Consider the following 25,498-nt stretch of genomic DNA (forward strand, 5'->3'; position numbering starts at 1 on the left):
AATTCTTCTTTTCTGGCAAGTTTCTGCACGGCCCGCATAGCAAAATAACACAAATAAATATGCAAATCTCATTTTTAGTCTCTATTATCCAATGGGTGTATGCGTGCGTGTGAGAGGGCAAAGGAGAGAAGGAAAAAGGACGAATGATGTAAGCACATTCGTGGCATGCACATAATTTATAGCTAGCGAACGAAACACTTTCTCATGGATTCACCTACTGAACATAAAAAATAAATTAGAGGATACGAACATCAAGGTCTGTAGAAAGATATAATCTGTCAAATAAGCAAAGAGCCACAATCACACACTGGACACATACAAATAGGAAGGCTCATCATCCATGAAAGTCGGTTTGGTGCCCCTCCCACTACGAATCGATGCCGCTTCAACAAAAAAACTATAAGAAACGGAGGTTAGATAGTAGTGTTGACATTATAACCAAGGTTCACATGAATAAAATGCATGCACGATGAAATTCCTGCTGCTTTAAGTTGAGAGCACACCTCTATAAAAAAGCGGAGGACAAAAGGCAATGTTAAGATCATTCCATGCTTGGCATCTATATTTTTAGAGAAAAATCTAGATGTCACCAGCAGCAACAATGGCAGTTCGAGCTAGCTAACAACAAAGTTATAGCGCATCGGCGCCTGGATCCATCAGTCGATCAAGTGGGTGCAGAAAGAGGAAGGGGAGGAGCGGAGGACCGATGATGCCGGCAATGATGTCACCGCCGCTCCACCATCTTTGTAGGATGCTGCCAGTTGTGTGGATTGCAGAATTCTAGCAATAGCGCGTGACTGCATTAAGAAGCGAAGAAGGCAAAGATTGGAAAAAAAATGGAGGAATGAGGTTATAGGTCGAGATCGGAGTAGGATGGCCGTGGGTTTAACTTGCAGCTGCGGTGGCCGCAGCTGCAACTCTGCGAGGGTAAACCTGCTAGTGGGGTGGGTTGAAATAGGTTTTATTGGATGGATTTTGATGTGGAGTGTGTTTAAATGGATCAAACTGTGTTGTATCATAGCAGGTAATGGGGCGGGACGGAGCGGGTTCTATGTAAATGCGGGTCGGAACGGGTTGGGGTGGGTTGAAATGGATACTTTGTGCAGAATAGTATGACTATATATAAATGTGAGTCTCGCGTTAAGAGCCGGACTCTGAAATTAAAAACCATGTGTTCAAACCATAAAATTTTATTGAAATTGACTTAAATTTGTTGGAGATGACTCAGTATGACCGGCAACTACTCTGTACAAAGCAGTGTGGCTAGACCTACACGTGAGCCCCATGTCAAGAGCCGGACCCTGAAAATAAAATCTCACGTTTACATTATAAAATTTTATCGAAATTGATTGAAATTTGTTGGAGATGACTTAGTATGACTGATAGCTACTCTCTGCAAAGCAGTGTGGCTAGAACTATACGTGGACCCCACGTCAAAAGCTGAACCTTGGAAATAAAATCTCGCATTCATAATATAATTTTTTTAAATTGACTGAAATTTGTTGGAGATGACTTAGTATGACTGGCAACTACAATAGTGTGGCTAGACCAAACGCATGGGCCCTGCGTTAAGAGTGATACCTATAGATTTAAGCATCAAATGGGACGGAATGGGATGGGTTATTTAGTTGAGCTTTTGAGTTAGGATGGATTGCCATTAGATCTTTGGGGTAGGGTGGATAAGGAGCGGGTTCAGTCTTGTTTAGCAGGCCGATGCGAGGGACGTCGATGAACGACGATCTGCTGGCGCATGCCGTGCGAAGCGGCGGCGATTGAGCATCATCCGATTTTGTTCTGCACGTAAGGCCGATCCTCTTTTCCCACAGTGTCAAGCCTCCCGCGTCAAACGCACGCAATTGCACATGCGGCCAGCAGCGCTAGAGGGACAGGGCGCACCGGCGCGATCGGCCACCATTGGCCACCAGCACAGCACGGAAGCCACGCGGCAAGCGAGGAAACGCCGAGCGCTAGATGCTCTCCCTTTCTTCCAGCGATACGAATCTACATATATCTCCTATAGATAACATGTTCTCGCAACTTTGTTATTGGTCCGTTAAAAGTTTGCCGCTGCCTACCTTTTGTCCTCACGCATGCATGTACCATGGACTAGTGCAGTGTTAATGCAAATTAAGCATGTATATACTGCTTTTGTCAAGCTGTCTGTCACAGTAACTACGCTGTACATACTTGCTCTAGTGTGTGCACTACTCTGCAGTCTGCACCCATCAAACAGAGAGCAATCAATTCATTTTTTTTTCTTTTTTACCATGGCCGGACTTGAACTGTACATCGCGCATAGCAAAGCCACAAAACCGCAGACACGCTACGCGCCGGAGGAGTTCGCATTCCGTTCATCCCGGAATGGCGGCCGCGACACGCCGGCGTGCCCTTGGTTAGTTTCCCCTACGCTACGCATGGTCCTAAACCCGTTCCCGTGCCCAGTGCCGGCATCCTCCGCTCGACTCCATCGGCTGGCTGCCGAGCCCTCCCCGACCGCGCCAGGGGAGCGCAGGCCCGCGGCGGATCGCGGCGCGGGGAGCAGCACGTGCGGTCGCACGGCGGCGCGGATCATCGGACTCGTCGGCCGCACGCACGGACGGGGCTGACAACAACCGCGAGGCAAGCCAGGCCACTCTCCGGCGCTCGGCGGGGGTGGCCGCACCGCGGACTCAGCGAGGGGTAGGCCGGCCAAGCCGCCAGGCTGCCGTGTGCCGCGCTCGCTTGCTTGCCCACCCGCGCGCGTGCCACTTGGCGATGGCGTCCGGCAGCGGCTCGGCTGGCGACGTACGCGCGTACGTCACCCTTGTGAGGTCACGCGCAGCGACGCACGCACCGTGCTCTGGCGGTGCGCCCGGTGCTCGAGACCCAGAGATGGTTCCAGGCTCCCGACCGCTTCCCGGAGCCATCCTAGCTCCCAACCGACGCGACGTGCACGTATCCGAGTCTCTTTCGCACCCAGCGAATCAGCGATGATAGTCCTTAACCAGGAAGGAATGCGAGCGAGGCACGGTGCGTGCGTACGCCACCACCCCGTTCTCGAGCTGCCGGCACGGCGACCGTGACAGCGACCGTAGCGCGGAACCGGCTCATGCTTATCCCCAACTCGATAGTACGATCGAGAATTCGAGACCCTGGAAACCTGATCGGTAGCGGCATCATCGTCGTCCCATCTCTACGCTGCTCTGCGCCCACTAGCTAGCACTGGCTTGCTATCCAAGGCAAGCGGTCAGCGCCGAGCTGGCAGGGATCCACTAGTAGCAAGCAGATCACTCACCTGGACCACGTCGAAAGTACCACGCGGGCCCACGGACCGACCACGTTGACAATCGGGGTACGCTGCTGGGCCACCGTGGCCCAGAGGTGTTGTGTGTCCCTACTTGCCATACACACGTGTTTCGCTCCAAGGAACCGCAACCGCCCGTGTGTGGGGTCCTTCCTCCCGGTCCCAGGTGGTGGGCCCGTCTAACGCGCACTTTGGGCCCTTTTCCGAGTGGTCCACCTCTGCACTTTTTTTCCTTTGCTATGCTTCTTGCTGCTGTTCCTGCTCGCGAAGGCGCCCAGCTGAGCCGAGCTCTGCCTCTGCTCGCGTGGGCCGCCTGCGGCCTATTTATACACTGGACTGCGCCTCGACGAGCAAACGGATCCCAAGCACCCCCCCGTCTCGCCCTTTCCTCTCGCCCCGCCAAGCCAACCAGTGCGCGCCGCTGGAGTCGCCTCGCTGATGGCCACTGAGACCATCCAGGCTCCGGCTCCGGCCATGCCGGCCGTGCCGGGGCGGGCCGCCGCAGGCGGTGCCGGCGGGAACGGCAGGGCGGGCCTGCCGCCGCCGCGGAGGGGCCAGATCAAGGGGCGGATCCTCAAGGACGTCGTGGCCGCGGTCACCGCCATGGCCGCGGGCCTCGTCAAGAACGCCCGCGCCGGCGCCGGTGCCGGAGGCCTCCCCGCCTCCGAAGAAACCGGCGAGAAGTGAAACAGCCGATCCTAGAAGCTGAAGAAGGACCCGCTTGCGTGTTCTCTCTTCCGTCAGTCCGACTCCGACGCCGCTCCCTCTGCTGCTATCATGCGCTCGTTTTAGTGCGCGCAGCAGAGGACCCGGGGGGCCAAAAATTACTACGAAGCTCTCGTGATTTCTCGTTTCTGCACTTGTTCCTGTCGATCACGGATGGATCGGTTGCCGTATTAGAGCTCGCGCTGATCCATCCGTCATCCGTGGTCTGGTTTAGCTGGTCTGTGGTTCTTGTCCTGCCCATGGTTTTTGTTTTGGGTTTCAGCTGCTGCTTTCAGGAGGTTACTGAGTTTTTTAAGAAAGAACCTCCTGCGGCTGCTGCTGTTCAGTCTTTAGCAAGTTTGTTCTGTTTGCTGGTGTTTGGTTGTATAAGGTGTAGGAGGGATCAGCGACTATTAGGTCTGGTCCTTCCTTTTCTGTGTCACTATTACCAACCCCTGCGTGGTGTAACTTTGCTTACTATCTTGTCGAATAAATAGAGCTTCTTGTGTGAAATACTGTCGGATTTATTATAAGCAAGTATATGGTTTGATCCGTCCTCCTTGGCTCCTTGTTTACCGCTTCCATGTTAAAAAAAAACTGAGCTCCTTGTGTGAAACAAGTACTGTCTGATTGCTCAAAATAAAAAAGGTACTGTCTGGCGTCTGCGATTTCGAGTTTCTTGCTCATTGTGCAGGTTACTTCAGTTTCAGGCGAATGGAACGATGGTCAGCTTGTCACCTAACCGAATGGCTTGACGCATGACGAGACTCTGCCCCGAGCCCCTGCTCTGCTCAGGCCGCCCTTCTTTAATTCACGCGCCGCGTCGGCACGGTACCGGTGATCCGTGATCCAGCTCCTCCGCGCCGTCGTTTCCCTTGCCCGGCCGGTCGCCCCCAGCCAGCGCCGTTGAACACTCCGCGTTCAACGCCAGCCGCCCGGTTCCGAAGGGAAGCGTTGCCCTGGCCCCTGGGGGGTGGGGCTCAGCATCTCCCGTTGACCTGCTACCCGGTCTGTCTCCGCCCACAGTTTACAGCTTGCACCGCCGGAAACCGGGAAAAGGTAGTAGCTGCTTGGCGATCAAGGCCGCGTAGCGTACTAGCGTGGCCCAAATGGATGCAGTGCAGGTGCAGGCAACGGGACGCTTCACTGTGTCGGAATCGCACGCCACTGGCATCGCCTCTGTACGTGCCCGCCCCCCCCCCCCCCCCCCCCCCCCGGTTCTATTCCAGCTCCAGCAAGGCAGCAAGATGCGGCTCGAGACCTCGAGTTGCCGGGTCGCCACGCGCTTCCGTGCCCGGCGTGGTCCGACGGCGCATTGGTCCCCTGCTGCCAGGGGAGGCGGAAACGAACGACACCGCCAATCCATCGCACGGAGCCAGTCCAACGTTGTCCAAATTGGACGCATGATTTCAACAAGTTTTCTTCCCCCACTTCAAAATGTGCCCGGGTCGTCAACATGCAAGCAGAGTGCCACGAAAGTCCACCAAATCGCCTGTTCCTCCCGGGGCGGCGGCACAGGTCCTACTTGCGCGCGGCACATCAATGGCTTTGGCAAATTGGATGGGATCTTCAGCGAAGAGCCCCAGAAATTAGCGGATGCATAAAAAAAGACAGCTTTGCAGTAGCAATGGAAAACACGGCCCTTTTTTAAAATAGGATGGAAGTGGATCAGAAGTATGAAATCCTACTACATTTTAACTCGAATACGGATACAGATTCGAATATTCTCGAATACAAATACAAAACGGATACCTCGGATTCGGATTCGAATTCGGCTATTTACTCGATATATAGGATAACATTTAGCTATTTTCTTTATTGGTAGTTTTAGAATATAAGATCGCTATACATGTACAAACTAAAGTATGACAATATAACAAAGATAGCTAGTTAAAAATAGTGTATTTATCAATAGATATTTTAATAAATAAATACATAAAAAATAAAACTAGAAATAAAAATATATTTTCAATAAATATATAAACAAGTTTTATTAATATATAATAAAAAATATAAAAATAATTTCATCCATAAATAAATAAAACAAGAATATTTACAAGTAACTTAATCTTCTTATATCTTTATTATAAAAATTATAACATTGGTTATAGAAAATAAATATAATTTTTTAAATAGTTTTATTAAAAAGGGATACGGATAGTGTCGGATATTGTTGAATACGAATGTGGAATTGGATAGAGAAAAATAATAAAAATCGGATTCGGATGTATCCACTTTACTATCATATTAAATTCGAATGTGGATACGGATATCCATATTGATGTTTAAGCGTATACGGATATCGGATATTTCAAATATCCGTATTCATATTTCCATCCTTACTTTTTAAAGCTCAAAATGGAAGGAAACACGCATCCTTGAAACCAGCAGATGATCAAGCGAGAACATGGATGATCAGCATCGGACGTAACATCCGGGCGAAGTTGCTGGTACTAACATGGGCCGTTTATAATGGTTTGGGCCTGGGGGAGACGGCTATCGTTTGATTTTGATTCGAGCCTGGGCCGACAGTGGTGGGCTGTTACCATTCGCACCCGTCGAGTTCTTCGCGTGTGGGTCGGGTCGTCGGCTCGTCGCCGCGCTGCCCGAAGGAGGAGAGGAGACAGACCCCCGCGAGCCGAGCTGCTGTGCTTGTGCCGTCCCGTCGTTGCGCTTGCGCTGCGCTGCGCTGCTACGACAAGTCCGCCCCAAGTCACTCGTCACGCCCACCTCCTCATTCCGACGCAGCGCCGTTGCGCCCGCAGCCACGCAGGCGCAGGCCGCTCGCGCTCGCCCTCCCGGTCCTGGCCTCGCCTTTGCGTCCCCTCCCCTCCACCACACCACTCGCCGCCGCCGCCGCGGCCTCCGCGCCGCGGGTCTCTCCCACCTACCCTCCCTGCCGCCCGCCTGCCAGGCCCTGCGCCCCTGCCCATCTGCCTGCCCCCTCCCCCCTCCTCCTCCTCCGCCGCCGGCGATCGCGGCCGGCCGCCACGACCGGTGAGTCACGTAACTCTTCTCTGAATCACTCGGGGCATCGCCAGATCCGATCCTGCCCGCGGGTGGCTGCCGGTACCGATCCCGGGCTGGGGGCGCGCGGCTAGATCTTACTGCTGGGGGGCGGTGGTTGCGGCTCGCTTGGATCAGTGGTTGGGATCGGCGGTTCGGTGGGTTGCGATACCGGGGTGCCGTTGCCGAGGGAAAGGTGGCTGCTTTGCCGCGTTGGTAGGGTCTTGGAGATGTAACTGCCAGTTCGTCCGTTGTGATTTGATGCAGTGTGGGTTGCATGAATGGTAGAAAGGTAGGATTGGGATTTAGGGCTCCTTGTCTTGCGTGTTGTTTTGGGGATGTTTGTGCTGTCCACGGATTGGTAGTGATGCTCCAAGGTTAGTCTAGAGGATATCGTCATCTTTTAGGGTATGGTATTCGTAGCTGAGTGGCTGGAAACTTATTTTTGTGTTCTTTTCTCAAACTGAGAGTTGCCCTGATTCCCAGCATGGCAGTGCATTTCAGCCTTTTCTATTTACTGATTTGATGTTGCAATGTTAGTTTGCATGCTAATGTTTGAAATTTTCCTCAGGCAGAGGCCGTATAGAGGCGCCGGTATATTGCTTACTGTGTGGCTGGCTATGCAATCTACTTATGACTTCAGTTTCCTGAGATTCTATCTGCATCTTGCCCCTGGTCGGTGAGATTCTGTAATACCTGTTCCAACAACAACTACAACAACAACAACAACAACAACTTAGCCTTTTGTCCCAAGCAAGTTGGGGTAGGCCTGTAATACCTGTTCCCCTGACTGCAAAATTAGAAACTATGCGTCTTTCATCTTCTCTTCAAGATCTGCCGACCTTCACTAGAATTGATGCTTTAGAAAGGGGCTCTAGCATTGGCAGTGATCTGAGCTCATGGCGTGCAAAGCCTGTACGCACGCTTCAAAGAGATGGTCCCGTGGCAAGCTTTTCAAAAGAAAGAACACCCCCCTCTTCGCCGACAAATCGAAAGAAATGCATGAGAGCAGCCGGTTACGCTATTGCGCTGATCTTGTTGGCGTTCTTCGCATATGCTTCTTGGAGATATTTCCATGTATTCCTCTCTGAAGGGAACTCTGAATACTATGTGGTTCTTGATTGTGGCAGCACAGGTACAAGAGTGTATGTCTATGAATGGCACATCAATCATAATGATGCAAATGGATTTCCTATTGTTTTGAAACCTTTAGGGAATGCTCCTAAGAAGAAATCTGGTAAATTAACTCGACTGTACCAGCGAAGGGAGACTGAACCTGGATTGAGCAAACTTGTTCACAATGAAGCTGGATTGAAGAAGGCACTAGAGCCCCTCCTTCAAATGGCTGAGAAGCAGATCCCCAGACGAGCACACAAACACACTCCACTTTTTCTATATGCTACAGCTGGCGTTCGCAAGCTACCTAGTGCAGACTCAGAGTGGCTCCTGGATAAGGCCTGGGATGTTCTGAAGAATTCGTCATTTTTATGTAGTAGAGACAGGGTTAAGATCATCACTGGCATGGACGAAGCTTATTATGGATGGATAGCTCTTAATCATCACATGAACATGCTTGGCACCTCATCATCTAAAATGACATATGGTTCACTTGATTTAGGTGGATCATCATTACAGGTTACATTTGAGACTGATAAAACAGTACAGGATGAGACAAGCATTAGTCTGAGGATTGGTTCTGTCGATCATCATCTTAGTGCTTATTCTCTTACTGGTTATGGATTAAATGATGCATTTGACAAATCCGTAGCACATCTAGTGAAAAAGTTGGGAGGAGTAGCTAATAATGGCAAAGTTCAAGTCAAACACCCTTGTCTACAGACTGGATACAAAGAAGATTATGTTTGTTCTTACTGCCACCCTCTAAAACAAGATGGAAGTCCCAGTGTTGGTGAGAAGACAATTGGCAAAGAGAAGCAGGGAGTAGCTGTTGAACTGGTTGGAGCACCTCAGTGGAATGAATGCAGTGCTCTTGCAAAAGTAACAGTTAATCTTTCAGAGTGGTCCAGTGCAAGTCCAGGACTTGATTGTAACCTTCATCCTTGTGCTCTTGCTTCTAACTTTCCCCAACCACATGGGAAGTTTTTTGCTATGTCTGGCTTCTTTGTGGTTTTTAAATTTTTTAATTTGACTGCTGATGCCACTCTGGTTGATGTTCTAAAAAGAGGTCAGGAATTTTGTGAAAAACCATGGAAGATTGCAAAGAGTAGTGTTCCTCCACAGCCGTTTATAGACCAGTACTGCTTCAGGGCTCCTTATATTGCATCACTTCTGAGAGAGGGATTGCAGATCAAAGATAATCAGGTGATAATTGGCTCTGGCAGTATTACTTGGACTCTTGGGGTTGCTTTGTTGGAGGCTGGTCAGGCATTGTCTACACGAATCGATATTCAAGGATACAGAATACTGCACCGGGAGATAAACCCAAATTTTCTCATAGTGTTGTTTCTGATTTCGATTGTGTTGGTCATATGTGCCATATTATGTGTCAGCAATTCAATCCCAAGATCATTCCGCAAGTCTTATCTGCCAGTTTATAGGCAGAATTCTGCAGGAAGTTCTGTTCTTGGTATGGGGTCGCCTTTCAGATTTCAGTTATGGAGTCCTATCAATTCAGGTATATTTGCAAGTGTGTTTTCTTTACTTACATGCCATCACAGTTTCCCACTCTGTAAAAAGCTACCCTGCCATTTAAGGACCACAATAGTGTAGTTCTGTTGGCTGCAGTATACCTTTTATTTTTTTCAAGACAAATGGTGTCTACCTGTATAGTTAGAAAGAGAAACCAACAGTTTTGCGATACCGGTGGAGCTTGGACCCAATATTAGACGGGGCCAACTCCGAACCCTATGTGAAGTAAGCAAGGTAGAGGTGCGCTGTTTGAAGCTTAATCAACAAACTTTTGTAATAAACTGTTGGCAACAATGAAGCTCTGCCTCTAGTTGCTATCACGTTAGTTTTATTTCAGTATGTTAATCTTCTATAAGTAGCATTGCATAGAACTCTTGCATGATGCAAGTGACATGTTTTTACTTCAATTTACTTGTTATAAAATGGCATCCATACAGAACTTTGTAATGTTACCTCATGCATAATTTAGATCACATTAAATCCTTAATCTTGTAATCCAAGAGCATGTTTCAAGTTTTGTTTGAATCTTACTCTTCTTTAAGGTGGACTAGCTTAGATGATCAAACTTTTAAATTTGTTCGACTTTGTCTGACACTACGCAGGCGATGGAAGAACAAAGACACCCCTGAGCCCTACTGTAGCTGGGTCAGATCCCCATCCGTTCAGTATGAGCCATGGATTAGGAGGCAGTAGCGTTCAGCTTATGGAGTCCTCTAGACAATCCTTGGGTGTCTATCACAGCTATTCTGTTGGAAGCTTGGGTCAGATGCAGTTTTCCAGTGGAGTGAGGAACCCTAGCCGAGGTCAGACTACACTTCAAAGCCGACGGTCACAATCAAGAGAAGATCTCAGTTCCACATTAGCTGATATTCATGTTCCAAAGGTGTAGCATTTGCATCACAGAATGACATGACTAGAATGAGATCCTATATGCCATAACAAACTGTAAATAATAGCTCCAGAGTTCAGACTGCTTGATTTCTTCTCTAATCAGAAGTCAATTTTGTCGGTACACTGACACTTAAGTGAGGTTTAGGATTCATATAAATGTTAAACTTATGACTTGGTGCCTATCCTGGACATGATACATCCATTCATCCCATTGTATGTGCTAGAGAACATACCATAAAGGTGAAGTTTTAGTATTGTACCAGAAGATATATTTATGCCGTTCACAGGACTGGTTGGCCATGAGCTGGAACCTGCAAGTATGTAGATCAATTCTTCTGCAATCAGGCCTGACAATACTTCTTCAAATGTTTTTCTTATCTGAAACATAATAAAGATGCATGTAGCCGCATGTATTGTTGTTGTACCCTATTTGTAGTCTTGTTGTGACTTGTGAGCCTTCTCTTATCTCTTGGAACACCATTTGGTGTGCTACCTTGTGATATCAAAACAAAAATTTGAAATCATGAATCAGTAACTTCAGTCCTACCTGATTGTTTTCGGTGCCTTCAGTGCCGGCACATATTCATTTGTAAACCTTGTGTTGTGTCTACCATATTGAGGTTTTTGTTCACATAGTTTTATCTTGATGGCCATGAAATTTCTGTGGTCTCTCTGTGGCTTGACACATTGCTTGTGGCTTGTATTTCAGCAATTATACATCAATTCCTTGTACAGAAAATAGAACGTTGATCTTTTCCACAGATCATGTTTTTCCTTGTATGTGAATTGTCAGCGCTGAAAGGTAGAGCTTGTATAAGGAGATGAGTGCTCTCCCCGGTTCCAGGCTGCATAGATGGGAGGCATGCAGCATGCTATATGATTTTTTTTCTTGGAGCTATATGGTTTTCTATAGGCTGCAAACTTTCGGGATCAAGTCTCATGGATGATATTCAGTTTATTTCTAAATTTGGTGGAGATTGAGAACGCACTCCTGCGTTTAAGAAACTTACTGTAGTATGCACCGCTAGTATTGTTCATCGACATAATAGAAAGGTCTCTATCCTTTTTTTAAGAAAAGTACTTCTCTTTTTTGAAAAATTTAAGAAAAGTACTTCAGCCAGAAGGTTAACATCCGAATTTTAATCAAGCAACGTCTCTGACATGTGGGCTCATCGGTCAGTGTAAGAAGCGAAGCTGCCAAACCAGTCGCGCCCGACGTCACACGTCGACCGTACGATACGACTGATGCACCCGCAACACGAATCACGACGTAGATCCCGCAAACCCTAATGGCCACCCCTACTATATAAGCCTTCCTGCCCTCCCCTCACTCCCGCAGCCGCCGCCGCCCTCGAACTCGAAGCCCGTCGCCTGCGCCTCATCCCCGCCGCGTCGCCGACCCTCGCCGCCGGTCTCCTACCTCCGCCACTATGGGGTACGTTCGATGTCTCTCCTTCCCCTACGTCCTGTCCTGCACCCGTGTTCGTGTTGCGCCGGGTGGTTCGTTCCTGGAGGCGTTCCTTTGCCTCAGCCCGCAGGAAGCCCTCTGTTTGACGCGTGGATTTTGTTTCGCGCATGTAATTTAGGCTGCTGCTTTGTTTTAGATTAGAGAATGAAATCGCGTTAGCGTTTGGAAGCAGAAAACTGAGCTTATTGACGGTCCAGTGCTGATCAGATTATACACCGTCAGTGCTAAACATATTCATAAGCGATAAAAATCCGTTGCCGCCGTGTAACCATGTGCTCCTGGATTCAAATGCTTTGACCCGGGAGGTTATGTGTGGTGGCATACAAAGTATGTTCCCCTCATATTGCTCTGTTTTCAGACCTCAGCTGGTTTATTCTGTTTGGTTATTTTTTTGGTGCATGTCTATATGGTTGGTTATTTAGATGTTCTTAGTGAGGTCCATATTTCAATTTTTGTTAGATGGATGTATATACTTGTTATAGGTCGTGCCACAAATATCTTCGTATAGCATCTGTGTACAATTGTACGATCAAACCAATACAATTCCTCTTTGTACTGCATGATGTTTGGCTGTGTATATGCTGTTGTCTTTCATGCATTTGCTCCATGATGGTTCACATATGCTTATCCAATGGACAATTGTGTTCTTTGAGTTGCAAAACTTGTGATTTATATTAAATTTGTTGTAACAATTATGAATTCACATCACAGGAAGACACGTGGTATGGGAGCTGGGCGTAAGCTCAAGACCCACCGCAGGAACCAGAGGTGGGCTGACAAGGCATACAAGAAGAGCCATTTGGGTAATGAATGGAAGAAACCCTTCGCCGGATCATCTCATGCCAAGGGCATTGTTCTGGAGAAGATGTATGTTTGATAGTAGAATCATGTGTGCCTTTCTTATCTCTACTTTGTGTTGCTTGAGCTAAGGTCTGATACTTCCATTGCGTAGTGGTATTGAGGCCAAGCAGCCGAACTCTGCCATCCGTAAGTGTGCTCGTGTTCAGCTGGTGAAGAACGGCAAGAAGATTGCTGCCTTTGTGCCGAATGATGGTTGCCTGAACTACATCGAGGAGAATGTATGGGTTCCTCAGCCAGTGCTCCTTTTGATACCAATGTTCCTTGTGACAATTGTCGACTGTGTGTAATGAAGCTAACCATCTACTCTTTTGCTGTAGGACGAGGTGCTGATTGCTGGATTCGGTCGTAAGGGTCATGCCGTGGGAGATATTCCTGGTGTCAGGTTCAAGGTTGTGAAGGTGTCTGGTGTGTCGCTGCTTGCGCTCTTCAAGGAGAAGAAGGAGAAGCCAAGGTCTTAGATTGCTTTTTATAGGCAAGAATGGAGTAGACTGTCGAGGCTCTGTTTTTTAAACTTAAGTTGTGCTAGCAATAGAGCTGTTCATTCGGGGCTTTATCTTTTGTTAGCATTACAATCGGGAGTTTTGTTTCCGTTTTGAAGATATTAATATTGCATCGCCTGTGCTCCCAAAGTCTCTGTCTATCCGAGCTGCATCTCTTGGTGTTGCACATTGCCCCGTGGTTTGCCATTCAGAAGTCCCTTGTTTTTTCATAGTTCAGGTACTGCTTTTTTATTAATTCGTAGTGCCCTGTTCATAATTTGACGCTGTTGACTTTAGAGACTGGACACACCTTAGCGCTAGCTAGACCGTTTGTGATCGAGATCAAACGCCCAAATGTTTGACATAGGCCCTGTTTGGGGGCCGCTTATCAACAGCTTCTGCGGCCCGAGAAAGCGCTTCTGCACCAAACGCGTCGCTTCTCCCGCGCGGCCTGAGAAAGCGCGTCTCGCTTTCTTCGTAAAAAACAGAAGGAGCGAAAAGCGGCCCGACCCCCGCTTTTCACCGCTTCTCCCGTCTCCGCCTCGTGCTCTCCGGTCTCCTCGTCCTCTCCGCCCCTTCCCGTCGCCCCTGCGGCCGCCGTCCCCGAGATCCGGCGCCCCAAGCTCCGGCCCCCGTGCTCCGCCACCCGACGGCTCCGCGAAGGGAAGAGCTCCCGGAGCTCACGGTGCCCCGACCCGAGCTCGCGAGTCCCCGCCTTCCCCGACCCGAGCTCGCGCCCGCCGCCACCGGCCGCCATCCCGGACCCAAGCTCGCGATTCCTCACCGTCCCCGACCTGAGCTTGCGCCCGCCGCCGCCGGCCGCCGTCCTCGGACCCAAGCTCGAGAGTCCCTGCCATCCCCGACCCAAGCTTGCGCCGGCCGCCGTCCCCGACCCAAGCTTGCGCCGGCCGCCGTCCCCGACCCAAGCTCGCGAGTCCCCGACCTGTGCTCGCGCCCGCCACCGCCGGCCACCGTCTCTGACCCGAGCTCACGAGTCCCCGCCGTCCCTGACCCGAGCTCGCGCCTACAGCCCCGAGCCCAGACGCCGACGCGTGAGCCCCCTGCCAAACACCCCGCTTCTCTGCAGCGCCTCTGGAAAGCCGCTGCTCTGGGCAGCTGGTGAGAAGCCGCTGGAGCAACAAGCTCCAGCGGTGCCAAACGGGGCCTATTCTGAAGGGGTTCCCTACCGTCAGCGGGTAGATTTACTGCTGACTATCTTCTCAGCATGAGCAGTTGGTTACCCGAAATGCATGACTATGAGCTAGCATGATGGCAGCTAAAAGCTCAAAAAAAAAATCAGCCCTGGTGTTATGGCTGCACGGGGGCCAAGAATTTCATCAAATGTTTGCTTAGAGCTACTAAGATTCTTGACCCTGGTGCAATCTGGAGTATTTGTAGTACAATGGGCAAGACGTGCGAAATCGACTTATACACGACTGTATCGTCGATAGATGTGGCGAAATAATTCATCCAATGTGAAAAGTCAGCTTACAAAACCATATTCATCTTGTGACAACGACACGAATTGTTCCGGAACTACCCAAAGTAGCCACTCGAGCACGAAATCAGCAACAATGACGATGTTACAAGAGGCAATTTTACTGCATGCTGGATCACTAGATAATCTGATAGTGTAAAGCGGGCAAAATATAGCATCTGGAGCTCTGGATGTTAAATTAGCAAACTAAAAAGATTCTATGCACAACTCTAAGACCATAGCAGCTACTGCTCTAGGATAAACATTGTAGCGTAACCGTGGCATACATCAACCTATCAAAGTTAGCGGTCATCCTGCTACTCGTCCACTTTAGTCACCTGTACATCATAGCACGCAAGCAGCACAACCATGAGGATACACACAGCCTCCATGGCATTGCCAAAGATCTGTCAAGGGAGGAAACAAAAAGTTGAACCGAAAGGTGCTTGCCAGTCCTGTTGTAATGATAAGGCATTCCAGAGTGACTGGAACTATTCTAAAGTTAGCGCGGGCATGCCTGAGATTGGATAGTAACTACAAACAAAGCTAGTACAATTCCAACTTTCATTCAAGAAACTCACCATCTTGACCTTGTTAGCTGGCACTGTGAATATGACGCAGTCACCAGCTGTTGACAAAAAGAAGCTATGTCAGAATTTCAGTGACGAAGGATTATCATGAAGCTGTTAGTAATAAGTCATAATTTAGCATGTGCTCCCTCCGTTCCAAAATGTAGGTCGTTTAGACTTTTCTAGATTCATAATTTTTACTATGCACCTAGATATACGTTGTGCATAGCAAACAATATGAATCTAAAAAAGTCAAAACGACCTACATTTGGAACATAGGGAGTAGTTCAGATACCAAGAGCAACATTAGGACTTCTTGGTCTTAGCCAGTCTGATTAGACTCTACCTGATACATTCCCCCTTTTAGCAGAAGGTAACCGGCGCTGTTCAAATTATCCACAAGACCATCTAAGTCTGGAACTCGCAAGCTGATCTTGTCAGCTAAGTTGTAAATCTCCTGGAAATGATAGAACATGAGAGCAGCCTCAGGAATCAGAAGTTTTTGTGCATTTAGTCTGAAAAAGACTACTGTCCTATTTCCTGCGCAGACTAAAAATGCTCAAAATGCAGTGAAGATGATTTTTCTTCCAAACAGAACAGATTTTGAACAGTTATTAAACCTACGAGGAGAACTAAGTGGCTTGATTGCCACATCACTTACTGTTCTTGAAAAGCAATCTTTTTGCCGCAACTCAGATTCCTTGTTTAATGTGCTCAGAAATCTCCTTGCCTCCTTTTGTTGGCTCATCCCACCGCTCCGAGCAAAATCAACAAAACCATGTTCATCAACATATTTGTCATAGAGAGATTCTTTCATGATATCCACAACATCCTGCCACATGACAAATTGAACATTAAAATAATATGCTTCGTGATGGTGCATATAATTGTGTTTTGTTGCCAGACGTGCATTTGGCTGGAAATGAGCTACACTTCAGGCATAGGCATCAGGAATCATAAAACCCCATATCTCTTAGCTAGTGGAGCACAACCGAGTTTCAGTGTAATAGACAAAGCAGTTCCATGAGCCGAATGGATCAAAGGGCCTAGAGTTTTGTGAAATCTTATGACCCTGAGACCTTAGGCCGTTGCAACTACATGAGAAACATATAAATTCTCTACAATTATGACCATAAACCATGCACTCCATGAGATTTTCTCTTTTAAGTTACATTCTGATACCGCAAGAAGGGTAGATAAAAAAACAGCAGTGGAAAAAATGAGGATTGCTTCGTAATTATGGATCTAAACAGTCTCTGCTGAACTCGAATGATCCACTTATTTTACCTGAGCATCTTCTGCCGTCACTTCTTCTCTTAGATCCACACGAGCACGAGCTTCAGCTAATCTGACTAGGCTTTCCAACTGTCTGGCTGTGATGGGTGTACCGTCAGCACATGTGCTGCGGTTTCTCAATCCCAAATAAAACTCTTTCAAAATTGCAGCTGCTGCCTTTGACATTCTTAAGAAGAGGGGAGAAAAGTGAGCGGGTAAGGTATCAAAAAATGGACTACTCTTTGAAGCGCACTTGACTAAAAGTCAAATAGTACAAGATACCTAGGGAAAACATGTTCTCTTGAATAAGATATGTACTTGCGAAGAAATTCCCCAGCTAATGGAGCGAAATTCTTGTCTTTCTCTGGGTGTAGTCTCAGTCTTGAAGCTACTGAATTTCCACCAACTCCAAACCCCGGATCACCATTTTGTGACACTAAGCAAAGTTGCAAAACATGAACGATCGCTTAAACTTCACTCATACAACCAAAGAGGAAGAAGCACAAAACAGTATTTAAATAATAACCTGTTCTGATCCTCTTGTTGGATTTGAAGTCATCACCTTCGTTGGTATGGAGCTGCTTGCAGGAAATTTCAGTCATCTTAGTAATTCGATCAGAAGTATGTCCAGTAAGACAAAATCGTTCTTACAAACTAGAAATTCATTGCATTACACATGAACATGTCAGTTATCCATACAGTATACTTGTGAGACGTGAAGGAGAAAACATGTCTGACAGCCACTTACAGCTATTATATGATCTGACACTCTTTTATCTAGTAACTCATCTGGCTTGTCGAGTAGAATAAAAACCAAGTCAAACCGAGACAGGAGGGCAGCACTCATCTTTAGATTCTCGTTCACTGTTTTTGCTCGGCTGCAGCAAACAGTATACTTAGATGGAAAAAATGACATACAATAGCCATGGATATTAGGCTTAAATCCTCAGCAAACAAAAACAAAACAGAACTGGACATAAATGTCAGTCACATAAACTATTACCATTTCCATCAAAATACACATAAACTATCACCAACCAGAGTGAAATGAAACGGGACAAACTACACCAGAAAATATCTACAGATGAATGGTGTTACTTCCGGTTCAGTCTTCTTCAGTTGCAGCCTTGCACCATAGGACCAAAATTAAAAGTTCAATCAAGTAACATTTCGTTCAATAAAATCATCACCGCATACCACTCTAGACCACCTAAACTACTACAATAACTCCACATGGCTCCATCTTTAACAGTAGATGCTATCAGTATTCTGTTTTTTTTATAAAAAAAAAGAGGTGAATTGAGATGAGTGGTCAAGAATAATTGTCATTCTCAGCCTTAACTCTAGATGCTATCATTTTTTTTGCTAAAAACTGGATGGATGGGGATGACTTATCAAGAACGATGAATGGAGACGACTGATCAGGAATAACAAGTTTTTCAGTAAGTAGGATGAAAAATATTAACGCACTCATAATGACCACCAACAGGATTTGCAGCTGCCAAAACAGAGGTACGAGCTGATAAACTTGCTACAAGGCCAGCCTTCGCAACAGAAACACATTGCTGCTCCATGGCTTCAAGTAAAGCCTGAGAACTCAAATAAAATTAGAAACATGATTATATAGGCTTGGGAGCTTCCTCATTGATGAACTTCATGGAAAAGGCTCATAAACCGAAAAATAACATAACTACCTGATGTTCTGCTGACATTTTATCAAACTCATCAATACAGCATATTCCACGATCAGCAAGGACCATGGCACCTGTAAGTCAAGGACTCAACTTTATTTTGATCTCATCACAAGTTCTAACACCACAAAGAAAAGGCACACCAGAACAAAGAGCACTTAGAACAGCAATTGATATGACAAAGAAAACATAAAATGGCACTATTTTGGACATGAATCTTTAAAAATTGTCATGAAGGAATAAATGTTTAATTATTACCAGCCTCAAATGCATAATCGTTTGTCATAGAATCTTTAACCACAGCAACAGTTAGGCCAGCCTTTGTTGTTGTATTCCCACATACATATATTCCTCGCGGGGAAACAGCTGCTGCAGCTTGGAGGAGTTGGCTCTTGCCTAGGCCTGGATCACCTGTAATTCATTAAGCAAAAGTATTATCAAATCATGAGCAACACTAAGGAAATCTGATGATATTTATGGTAAACAATAAGAACTTACCAACTACAACCACATGAATGTCTCCTCTAACAGGGACCTTGTTTTGATCCATTGAGTTCTTCTGCACACCGCCAAAAAGAGCAAGTGTGATACCAGCTGAAAATCAGGGTACATCCATTTAATTATGTCGAGTAATCATACGCAAATAAGATAGAAATGAAATCAGCAGGTCTGCCATTTGGGAGAAAATCAATATACTAAAAGGAGTGCTTTGAGCCTTTGAACATCATCCAAAGACATCTAAAAGCAAATGTAGCTGGTAATGGCTTTGTCATCCAGAAATAATGTACTGGTCCAGAACAAATTGGGAAAAATAGTTGAAAACTAGTTGTCTTATAGACAGAAATTTAAGGGAACAAGAGATTTCACAAAACCACATCTTTCGTATTTTAGGACAACAAAGCAAATTAAATAGATCTGTAACAACATTAAATAGATATAACACAGTATAAGGATGAAATACAGGATAATAGGGTACAAAATACCTTTTACAAGTTCATGCCCATAGATGGAGGGACAAAAGGATTGAAGTATTTGGCGAAATACATCAGCACCATGTTCTTTTTTATAACTGACAGCGAAATCACAATCCCTTTCAGTACAAGTCCGAAGATCACAAATTCCACTAGCCCGAATTTCTTCCCCTGAAACAGCACAGGACTTCAGGTTTCTCACTGAAACAGCTTCCAGGTACAGGTAGTATAGACCCTGGTTCTTGCTTCTGGACTTCCCTGAAGACATTAATTTACAGATTCATAAAATATTAACAACAAAAGGGAACGTTTCAACAATTTGTTTAGACCAAACAAGTTTCAATAGTCCTTTAGTAGCGTATGAACGAAGGATCATGCAAGATTGCATAATATAAGGAAACCCAAACTACACATAATACTACCAATAATTCTTCAGTCTTAAATTCAAGAAACTTACAGAAAGCATGGATCCCAAGAAGAAAATGTTTTAGCAATATATAAAATAGAGATGTCCTGCCACATGGCCCACACATCAGATATTACACTGATAAGAACAGATGATGGATGCAGCGAGAAGAAACTTCTTCAAGGTTTTTTCATGGAGATCTTCATCATCACAGTATGGCACATTTGGAAGCAGAGAAATGGACTAATCTTTCAGAATCAGAGGCCAAGCTTTGACGAATGGGAAAGAAACTTCATTAATGACGTCACTTTGCAACCATATGGAGTAAAAATAAATGATAGAGCGATAGCTATGTTTTGGCTAGAGTCTCTGCCTTGACTCTCATCTGAGAATTTCCTGTATATAGCTCACCCTGTACTGTCTATTTGTATCTATATCGATATAACTAAAATAGTAGGTGTTCCCCGTACTGTACTTCCCTCAAAAAAGAAAGAGAGGTGCCTTATGTTGGTAAATATAGCAAGAGACAGGTTTTCCCTAAGAGTTTTTTTTTGTGGCCGTGCCTTAGCACGTTTTTCATTAAGAGGCCCTAAGAGTAATATTCATCACGTTGATACTTCTAATGAATAACTTACGCCCCACAGTCCATAACGCACAAGAGCTAGATATTCAATCCAAATTAATCAATAGGGAAAGAAAACAAAAGGTCCACAACATATTCTACATGTGGCATAGATAATCCAAATAGCTAAACAATTTTTGACAAATAGACTGATGTTTGCAGCAAATGGAATAGCACATCAATTAAAATTAATAAAAGAGCACTGTTGTAGCCACTTTGAGTGTACCTCCTCCAACATCCATATAGTTGTTCAGGACTTTGACGATTCCAGTTACCGTTATGATCTCCCCAGGGATGCAACAATCGACGAGGTCTTCTGTAAGCTCACACTCTATTGTTCGCGGCACTCGGCCTTCTTCATGGTCGTCAGCACTAGCAAGCTCCTGTATCCTGGATAGGAAAATAAGGAAAGCAAAGCTTTTAGCACTATAAGTAGAGGATAGTGTAAATGAGTTTACTCATCACCTGCCTTATTTTCTGGAAATCCATCAACTTTGCACTAGTTCTATCTGGGGTGAAGGTTCTGCTCTTGCATCCCTGAATAGTACAGGACATTGGAGGTGAAAACTTCCCATCAGAGATCGCTCGGGGGATTTTTTTACCACACTTCATGCATCGGAATTCCAGCTCCAGGACAAGAGGTTTCACAGTGCTGACTTTTAAAACAGTGCCACGCACTGTGACAAGTTTCTCTACCAATGGAAAAAAAAATCTGCAAATCAGTACTTCAATTATATGCACACTAACATATGAAACACAAGGATAAAGACAGGAAGAAATTTACTAATAAAGGCTGCTTTTAGTTTCTTTAAAGCAATAGTCGCCCCCATGTTGTAAAGCCTGATATTGACCTTGTTGATCTTTCCTGAGCACACAGCCTACAAAATATCAAGAATAATCACAAACTGAACAAAAGAGTCATATGGCCCGCCGGTCCACCATATTAACAAATTTTAACATGAATAGACATCAACCAGATGAGCTGCAGCTCCCATGCAAAGCAAGACATGTTTTGGAGATTCCTCGAGTTCATATTTAATAAACTCGCATGACTCCTGAAGCTGCTGGAAATCAATTGGAAGTGATAAGATGTCTCTGCCATCATCTTCAACCTGTGCGCATAAAAGTAACCAGGTGAACCAAGTGGGTAAATTCCTGCATTACAGTTTGCATATTTTCACTACGACCATCCAAGAAACTATATGTGGATGGATTGATCAGTCCGAGGGCAAAAAATCTGGCAGTCACCAGAACAAATCTGGCCCGTAACAGGCAGCTGGGGGATTGCAGGATTTGGAGTGTATGGAATTTAGTGATGGAGAACATTAAATGCCTGGTGATAAGTTGAGTGTGAGTCAGGAAACTGTTGATATGCTATGGAGTGCGAGGAGAAGTGATCTAGGGCCAAATTTTCAGGAGGTAATGCAAGAGAGTGGTAAACAGGGTGCTACTTATATGGAGAAGGTGAGGAATGAGAGCGGGAGGATTTGGAGGGGTGTAGAAGTATTTGGCTCGTACAGTAGTGAAGGTGATGGGGCGATGTCAGCCTAAGTACTGGGGAGAAAAATGGTTAGGACCTTGGTTATCCAGTTCCCAGATCGACGGGCACGAGGAATGTGGCACAATGCTTATGGAAGGGTTTTACACTGCAGGAACGTAATTCTTCCAGGGACGAGGAATATAATTGTTCCTGGATCAACATTCCCGGACTAGGAATGTGGCATTGTTCCGCGTTCTCGCTTGCTACGGTTAGGACAATGTACCTTCACATAATCCATGCAATTTGCTCTCATCCTGATAACTGTGGCAGCATATGTTTATGATGATGAAGGTTTAAATCCGCACTTTTAGACAATCGTTTGGACCTGGGGAATTTAGGTAATGGGAGGGGCTACTCATGAAGCTTGAAAGTTTTTCGTATCAGAAGAGTGAGGTGGCCTGTTTTTAGAGAAATTGGGGAAATATACTACAAGATCTTTATAGAGCTTTGATGCTTTGAAGAGTAATTTGACCAGAAAATGGTAATATCTGGAAGAGCAAGATCCCACTCAAGGTGAAGATATTCCTTCAGATGGCCTTCGACGACAGCGTTCAGCTGGCAGTACAATTAAGGAGGGGGAACACCTGATATTATTCGTTTTCTTTGCCCCTTAGCTATTTTTTTCTGGGTTTCCTCAACGGATATTTTTTATGTATCTAGGATCTAGTAGGATGTGATGATTTCTAAGTGAAAACTCAAGGAAACTGGTCATGTTTTGTACTTTTGTTGTGCAGAGAATTTTTGCGCGCTGGCTGGCACTGTGGAAGATATGGAATGTCATGGCTTCCAACAACAAGTTGGTGAAGCATCCAGTGGCCGTAATTTACAAGATGGTGTCCAAATCAAACATTGGAAGGTGAGGCTGCAGGAGAAAAAGACCAAAAATGCGGAGGAGGTTATCAGGATGATTGCTGAGGGGCTCAAGCAAATCTTACATTTTCTACAGTAGTTTTTGGGGTGGTTTCTGTTGTCCTCGATTAGTAATATAATAACTAGCTATATAAGGTGGCTCAGGCTGCCAAAAATCTGGGTGTGGTTGGAGTAATCAGTGAGAAGAGTTGGGGCTTAGGGGAGATCAAGATGGAGCTAGTTTTCTTTTGGATATGCTTAGTTCTGGTGTTGATGTAATCGTTTCTGTTTTGGTTCTCTGAGCTCGTTAACTGTAAACTGGCAAACCAGTGAATCGTTGTGCCTTTAAGCTTTCTATAAAGCTGGGCCAGAAATGGTCTAGATCTAAAAATAATGACCAGTATATTTTTACAGTGTTACAAATCATTTTTTTCTACAGTCCAGCTACACAGTCATAGATTTCAATCCAATGCATACATACTGTATTATGCCTTGTGCATTGTTCTTAAAAGGAAATTATGCCTTGGGCATTGGCATTAGAGATTGCATATGACTATGGTATTAACAAAACAAGACTTAAGGAAACAGAGTGAACTTCAGATAACTACTGCTCCCTTTTTGTTTATTCCCCCTTGTTTAAGTCACTGAAAAGTTAAATTAACAGAAACTAAGCATTTATCCTGCAATCCTCTGAACAAACAAGTGAATGTAGTTGCCACTTTGATAAGATTTCCGCCAGTGAGAGAACCCCCAATCCGCCAAATCCTCGGCATTTCGCCAGTACGCATACCACAACAAATACTACCGTCCACATGAACCTAAATTCTAAAATTCCTGGCCAGATTGCCACCAGCCAGCATCACACGCGAAACAGGAGATGGAGCGCTAACTGAACATGAGATCGCCCGCGCGTACTTACCCGTGACTGAAGTTTCTTCACCACCGTGGAGAAGGAGGATGCAACCAGGGCGGCGGCGATTCGAACCTTGCGGTCGGACACCGAGAACCCGGCCTCCTCGGGGAAGTACGTCCGCCAGACAGCCGCGAGCCCGTCGACGGTGGTGGCGTCAATAGCGGACCCTTTGGGTTGGTGGCCCTTCATATTGTCGCCGTACATGTCGCCGGAGGCTTCAGAGCCTCGCGTCCCCCGCAAGTCGTCGCGGCGGCGAGGCGAGACTTGAGGGGCGGGCCGCCGGCCGAGGCTGAGCCCCCGAGCAAAAAAAAATTTGGCGGGGTTTTGCGCGGTGGCCGTGGTAGAAGAACGCCGGAGACAGACGGAGAAGGGGTTTTCTACTTTTCTGCCGGGGCGCCTCGATGTCTCTGACAGACAGATGGGCCCAAGCCTGAATCCGGCTAGCGGCTAAGCTCACGACAGCGCGAAACCCTACATGGGCCGCATGGCTCCGCGCAATTTAGAAGCCCGGTAGCAACTCGTTTGGCCCACGTTTGCTGAAGGTAGCCCGGTACCAAAATTCTTCCGTGTTCTTTCCCTCAGTGGAAAAGGTCAAGGTAGGTGCCATCCAAAGATAAGTGTTTCTGCGTGGCGCTTAGGAGTATGGCAGAAGTCATTCAGTCACTCTTAAAAAAGAAGTCAGCAAGTCACTGAACGTGATGTGCTTTTGCGGAGAAAAATATGGTAACAACAAGAAGATGCTCAATATGCAGGGCAGAAGAGAACTCATGGTGGCATGCTTTGTTTGAATGCCCAGTAGCTACAATTTCTAGAGCTGCTACATGCCCCTTTTTTGGAGGTGAAGGAGAGCCAATAGCTATTCGGACAGCAAGTTTTTGACCTTTGTCATGAAGGAAATTGAATTTCCAAGCTCATAGCTTACGGCCTTGAAAGATTTGTGCAATATCTCGTGTGCGTTATATGTTAAGTGATATCAGTTGTATACATTTGATCAATATTATCAGCGTGTCCTGGAGAGAGGCCGCATATCAATAGGCCCCGTTTCGATCTACCACCATCTTCAATTGATTTAAAATGTTCACAATGATCCACCCCTAAATATTGTAATTTTTATCATAAATAATATGAGAGACATTAATGTATATAGGTAATCCACTTTTCTTGAGTTTGATCTTTTTTTCCTCTTTCTACTTTAGACAAATATTAATAAAATATTAAGTTTATGAAGAAAGTTAAATATCAAGCATGTATCATGATATTTTGGCACAGGTTTTTTAAGAAAACCCGTAATATATTGTTCATGGAGTTCTATCAAACCATCTTAAGCATAGAGTACTAATACCTGGTTTGTGAATATTTGTAGACATATAATATGAACCATGCACGCATGAGAAGGATATAATGGAGAAATCCCTTGTGATTTTCCAATAAATTGATACTTACATTAACTATATAGCTATACGTTTAAAAATTAAGCGTTATGCAGCGCGTGTTGATGTTCTAATCCGACCAGTCAATGTTTAATATCGCTGCATTAAAGTTCTATGGCACACATTGATGCCCCAATTCAACCGCCACATGTTTGTTTGTTGTTGTGCCCAGTCTGGAATTCTTTTTCTCTTTAATATAATCAACAACTATTATGTACGCCTCGTAAAAAAAGAATAATAAAAAATTGAGATTTTTATGATACACCTCATAGCCTATAAATGTATATTAGGTTTATGACTCCATTTGTCAACATTATTTTTCCATTACGTATTAGGTTACACCACAAAATTAAGTTGACAAAAAATATGACACAATAAACTTCCACTCTTCTTTAGCAAAGAAGAGTCTCCCA

The 25,498-nt window shown here is 45.7% G+C and overlaps 4 protein-coding genes across 6 annotated transcripts; 3 read left to right on the top strand and 1 right to left on the bottom strand.

Annotated features, from left to right (window-relative positions):
• Positions 1–3,651: 3,651 nt before the first annotated feature.
• On the top strand, positions 3,652–4,501 carry LOC112886802. Its single transcript, XM_025952798.1, has one exon. The coding sequence runs from the start codon at positions 3,722–3,724 to the stop codon at positions 3,968–3,970; it is 249 nt and encodes an 82-aa protein (XP_025808583.1). The 5' UTR covers positions 3,652–3,721; the 3' UTR covers positions 3,971–4,501.
• A 2,179-nt stretch (positions 4,502–6,680) lies between these two features.
• Positions 6,681–11,080, top strand: LOC112885923 (probable apyrase 7). 2 transcript variants are annotated; one of them, XM_025951628.1, is made up of 4 exons: positions 6,681–6,985; positions 7,566–7,681; positions 7,764–9,629; positions 10,246–11,080. In XM_025951628.1, the coding sequence occupies exons 3-4, from the start codon at positions 7,802–7,804 to the stop codon at positions 10,530–10,532; spliced, it is 2,115 nt and encodes a 704-aa protein (XP_025807413.1). In that variant the 5' UTR covers positions 6,681–6,985; positions 7,566–7,681; positions 7,764–7,801; the 3' UTR covers positions 10,533–11,080. The 2 variants fall into 2 exon arrangements, with proteins under 2 accessions (XP_025807413.1, XP_025807412.1); XM_025951627.1 differs by having other exon boundaries at positions 7,566–9,629.
• Positions 11,081–11,841: 761 nt separating this feature from the next.
• Positions 11,842–13,529, top strand: LOC112886195 (40S ribosomal protein S23). The gene is made up of 4 exons (XM_025952008.1): positions 11,842–11,969; positions 12,714–12,869; positions 12,955–13,081; positions 13,181–13,529. Exons 1-4 carry the CDS (start codon positions 11,965–11,967, stop codon positions 13,319–13,321), a joined length of 429 nt encoding a protein of 142 aa, XP_025807793.1. The 5' UTR covers positions 11,842–11,964; the 3' UTR covers positions 13,322–13,529.
• Positions 13,530–14,768: 1,239 nt separating this feature from the next.
• On the bottom strand, positions 14,769–23,979 carry LOC112886459 (probable DNA helicase MCM8). Of its 2 annotated transcripts, none has more exons than XM_025952361.1 (18): positions 23,662–23,979; positions 21,328–21,465; positions 21,138–21,231; positions 20,823–21,045; positions 20,580–20,743; positions 19,338–19,496; positions 18,853–18,948; positions 18,613–18,765; positions 18,358–18,428; positions 18,134–18,252; positions 17,412–17,541; positions 17,190–17,241; positions 16,946–17,099; positions 16,676–16,850; positions 16,050–16,220; positions 15,735–15,845; positions 15,401–15,447; positions 14,769–15,226 (listed from the first exon to the last, which is right to left on the bottom strand). In XM_025952361.1, coding segments are annotated over exons 1-18 (2,256 nt in total). In that variant the 5' UTR covers positions 23,860–23,979; the 3' UTR covers positions 14,769–15,225. The 2 variants fall into 2 exon arrangements, with proteins under 2 accessions (XP_025808146.1, XP_025808145.1); XM_025952360.1 differs by having other exon boundaries at positions 19,338–19,583.
• Positions 23,980–25,498: the final 1,519 nt, after the last annotated feature.

This window comes from Panicum hallii, chromosome 3 (genome assembly GCF_002211085.1).
Source record: "Panicum hallii strain FIL2 chromosome 3, PHallii_v3.1, whole genome shotgun sequence".
NCBI lineage: Eukaryota > Viridiplantae > Streptophyta > Magnoliopsida > Poales > Poaceae > Panicum > Panicum hallii.

Excerpts from the sequence above, each read along its gene's own strand:
- LOC112886459 (XM_025952360.1), bottom strand. The coding sequence starts at position 23,859 with ATGTACGGCGACAATATGAAGGGCCACCAACCCAAAGGGTCCGCTATT. Across the intron at positions 18,429-18,612 it reads CGATTATGCATTTGAGGCTG|GTGCCATGGTCCTTGCTGAT; the intron begins GTAATAATTAAA and ends CTTGACTTACAG. Across the intron at positions 17,242-17,411 it reads TGTCAGATCATATAATAGCT|CTCCATACCAACGAAGGTGA; the intron begins GTAAGTGGCTGT and ends TCCTGCAAGCAG.
- LOC112885923 (XM_025951627.1), top strand. The coding sequence starts at position 7,802 with ATGCGTCTTTCATCTTCTCTTCAAGATCTGCCGACCTTCACTAGAATT. Across the intron at positions 9,630-10,245 it reads ATGGAGTCCTATCAATTCAG|GCGATGGAAGAACAAAGACA; the intron begins GTATATTTGCAA and ends GACACTACGCAG.
- LOC112886802 (XM_025952798.1), top strand. The coding sequence starts at position 3,722 with ATGGCCACTGAGACCATCCAGGCTCCGGCTCCGGCCATGCCGGCCGTG.
- LOC112886195 (XM_025952008.1), top strand. Across the intron at positions 12,870-12,954 it reads GGCATTGTTCTGGAGAAGAT|TGGTATTGAGGCCAAGCAGC; the intron begins GTATGTTTGATA and ends TCCATTGCGTAG. Across the intron at positions 13,082-13,180 it reads TGAACTACATCGAGGAGAAT|GACGAGGTGCTGATTGCTGG; the intron begins GTATGGGTTCCT and ends CTTTTGCTGTAG.